Source organism: Python bivittatus, unplaced genomic scaffold, assembly GCF_059951505.1.
Source record: "Python bivittatus isolate LINGU-HERP-01145 unplaced genomic scaffold, Pbiv_v1 ctg000470_np1212, whole genome shotgun sequence".
NCBI lineage: Eukaryota > Metazoa > Chordata > Lepidosauria > Squamata > Pythonidae > Python > Python bivittatus.
Window position 1 is genome coordinate 1,463,342 of NW_028277065.1, and position 3,312 is coordinate 1,466,653.

Consider the following 3,312-nt stretch of genomic DNA (forward strand, 5'->3'; position numbering starts at 1 on the left):
CCCTTCTCTTCCATCTTCCTTTGGAGCTGTCCCGGCTTTCGCAGCCATTTTTGGCTGCCTCTCCTCCGCCGGCTTCAAGAGCTTCTCCCCGGATCGATCTGGGACTTGCGGCGTCCCTGAGATCCGCGGGACGCGCCCTTTGCGTTCGCCATCTCTACGGGACGGCTTAGGTCCATCGGGACCGTCCGGGAGAGGAGATATCGGCTGCCATCCTGGGAGCCCAGGATCGCCCGCCGTATCGCCGCGACGCCAGCTCCGCCCTCTCAAAATAAGTAAGATAATTGACAGATCAAGACATAATGCTGTTACTCTGAATGTTGGATAATCAAGATTTAATGTAATGATCAGTGAAGGATGATCAGTTACTGTTCAAAACACTCCAAACTGCATTTAATAAGAAATATATTAACTGTTCTTTATTCCTTTAAGGGTATCATAATTAAGAATGGATAATGACACATCTGTGTTTCTTCTCTTGGATTTCTCAAAACTTTGGGAGGTACAGATTATTTACTTATCTTTATTCCTGATACTTTATTTAATGACAGTAACTGGGAACATTCTCATTATCACTGCTATAGTCTTTGACCACCACCTTCACACCCCTATGTACTTCTTCATGATGAATTTAGCCATGCAAGACATTGGTTCAGTTTCAGTCATTATCCCCAAAGCCATTTTTAATTCTCTTATGAAGATAAGGTATATTTCTTATTCTGGATGTGTTGCTCAGGTTCTCTTGTTTGTTTTTTTCCTGGACTCTGATGTTGCCCTCCTAACTGTCATGGCGTATGATCGGTATGTTGCCATTTGTAACCCATTGCAATATGAAATGATAATGAACAGGACAGCTTGCACCAAAATGGTTGGCAGTGCATGGATTGCCAGCTTTCTCAATGCTATATTACACACTACTGCAACATTCACTATTCCTTTCTGCTCTAATATTACCAATCAGTTCTACTGTGAAATCCCATATTTACTTAAGATTGCCTGTTCTAGTTTATATACAGCTGAGATTGGAATTATAATATTCAGTGCTACATTAGGATTTGGTTGTTTTGTCTTTGTCATTGCCACTTATGTGAAGATCTTCTCTGCTGTACTGAGAATTCCGTCTGTTCAAGGAAGGAAAAAAGCCTTCTCCACTTGTCTGCCACACCTCATTGTCTTCTCCATATTTTTGTTTACTGCTTGCTTCGCTTACCTAAGGCCCATATCTGACCGTCCATCACATCTTGACTTCATAATTACAATAATGTATTCCTTTATTCCACCTATGATGAATCCATTAATCTACAGCATGAGAAACAAGAAGATCAAAGCTGCTGTTTCAAGATTTATTGGTCTGAGATTATTTCTTTTTAAAGAAGCATGAACTGTTCATTTACACTTTAAAAAAAAAAATCAATGGGAAAGAGGGAGAAAAGAAAAACAGACATAAGGTATAAAAGGTATGTAAGCACCCCTCACATTCTTGTGTATTACCTTACATTACAAAGGTTATTTATTCTTTTTTTTAACTGAGCACATCTCTGTTAAGATTTTTGTGGTCACCCTGACTCCTGGTGACTACAGGAACAATTCTGCACAATTTTCTTGGCAACCTTTTCAGAAGTGGTTTGCTGGTACCTTTTTTCTAGGGCTAAGTGAGAGTGTTTGGCCTACAATCAACCAACTGGCTTCCAGATATAAGGCAGGACTATGACTATGACCCATGAAGAAAATCATATTTGGAAGAAGAAAATAAAGAACCAGCAATTCTTACCAAAGCTACTGGGTAAAGCAGCATTTTCCAATCTGGTCCTGCTAAATTTAGCAACTGTGTTTCTACAGCATGTAAACCAGTTATTAAGAATAGCTATGGTGCCATTATTTCCCCTCTCACATGTACATCTTTTACTGTGGTGAGACGCCTGTTCTGAATATGTTTGAATTCTGCAATAAGCTTCCTTCCTATTTCCTAAATTTGGGAGCTAGTTCAACATTTGTGGGAATTCTAAGCATATATTTATTTTCCTACTGAAGTCAGCAGGGCATAAGATAAAGTAGCCCTTTTATAACCAATGGTGGAGTGGCAGCACAATTTCCTGATATTTTGTAGGAAGTGCTAACCGAATAGAACATATCTTGCAAAATGAGGAGACTAGATAAACATGTCATCTCACCTACAACCGTAAGAGGTTTCAATCAACCTTTTCATTGTGACCTCCCCCCACAAAAGAATTGATGCACTTCCTACCCAACAAAAGTTTGCTAGCCATTGATTTTTCAAATTAATATAGCAAATATTCTTCATCCCCATATCTATCTATCTATCTATCTATCTATCTATCTATCTATCTATCTATCTATCTATCTATCTATCTATATATCAAACTTACCTAATACTCCAGCCTCCTATGTTTCCCACAATAACAACCCCATGAGGTGGATTGGGCTCTGAGAAAGTGACTGGCCCAAAGTCACATGCTTAAGGTAGGCCTAGAACTCACATTTTCATGGTTTCTCAGCTAGCACCTTAACCACTACACCAAACTGGCACTCTGACAATTAACTGCACCTTGACTTTGTAATTACAATATTGTATTTCAATATTCCACCCATGCTGAATCCATTAATCTACACGATGGGAGGCAAGGACATTCAGGTTGCTGTTTCAAGGCTTTTTGGTTTGAAGTCATTTCTTTTTTCATATCTATCTTTTTTTCTATTTCAACAGAAAAGAGAAAAGCAGGGATAAAACTTTGGTGAACATTCCACACTTTCTGACACACTACAGTATGTTACATTAAGGATTCATACTGCAGTTTATTTTAGTTTTTTTATGAAATTGACTTATCTCATCCAGTTGATACTTAGCTAAAATTTATGTCTTTTGTCTGCTGTTCCAATTCTCAAGACAGCAACTCTGAACGAAGATCTAACTAAAACATATGCGATTAGGGTTAAGAAAATTATATTAAATATTTGAATGGAATTGTATGTATTTCACATATGGAGGTACTACAGAAAGTTTGTGTGTGTGTCTCTGTTTATGTCTCTGTGTTTATATACACATGCACACAAACACATTAGAAGAAAGCATTAATGAAAAACATTTGAAAATAATCTAATTTTTTTTCTGTTTCCTTTAGGGAAAATTGCTTGCAAATTGTACATAATAAGAGAACCTAATGAAAAATGTTTTCAAATATCTGTGTATATTTATTTTGATTTTGTAGTACCTCAACCTTATGATTGGGCAAATGAGAAATTTATTAAAAACAAACTGTTCACCAATTATTTTATGTATTTGGTTGCGTTCTTCTT

General features: G+C 37.3%; 1 protein-coding gene across 1 annotated transcript; it reads left to right on the top strand.

Annotated features, from left to right (window-relative positions):
- The first annotated feature begins 445 nt into the window (after window positions 1-445).
- LOC148215561 (olfactory receptor 14A16-like) lies at window positions 446-1,378 on the top strand. The gene has a single exon (XM_088142963.1). It carries the CDS (start codon window positions 446-448, stop codon window positions 1,376-1,378), a length of 933 nt encoding a protein of 310 aa, XP_087999089.1.
- Window positions 1,379-3,312: the final 1,934 nt, after the last annotated feature.

Excerpts from the sequence above, each read along its gene's own strand:
- LOC148215561 (XM_088142963.1), top strand. The coding sequence starts at position 446 with ATGGATAATGACACATCTGTGTTTCTTCTCTTGGATTTCTCAAAACTT.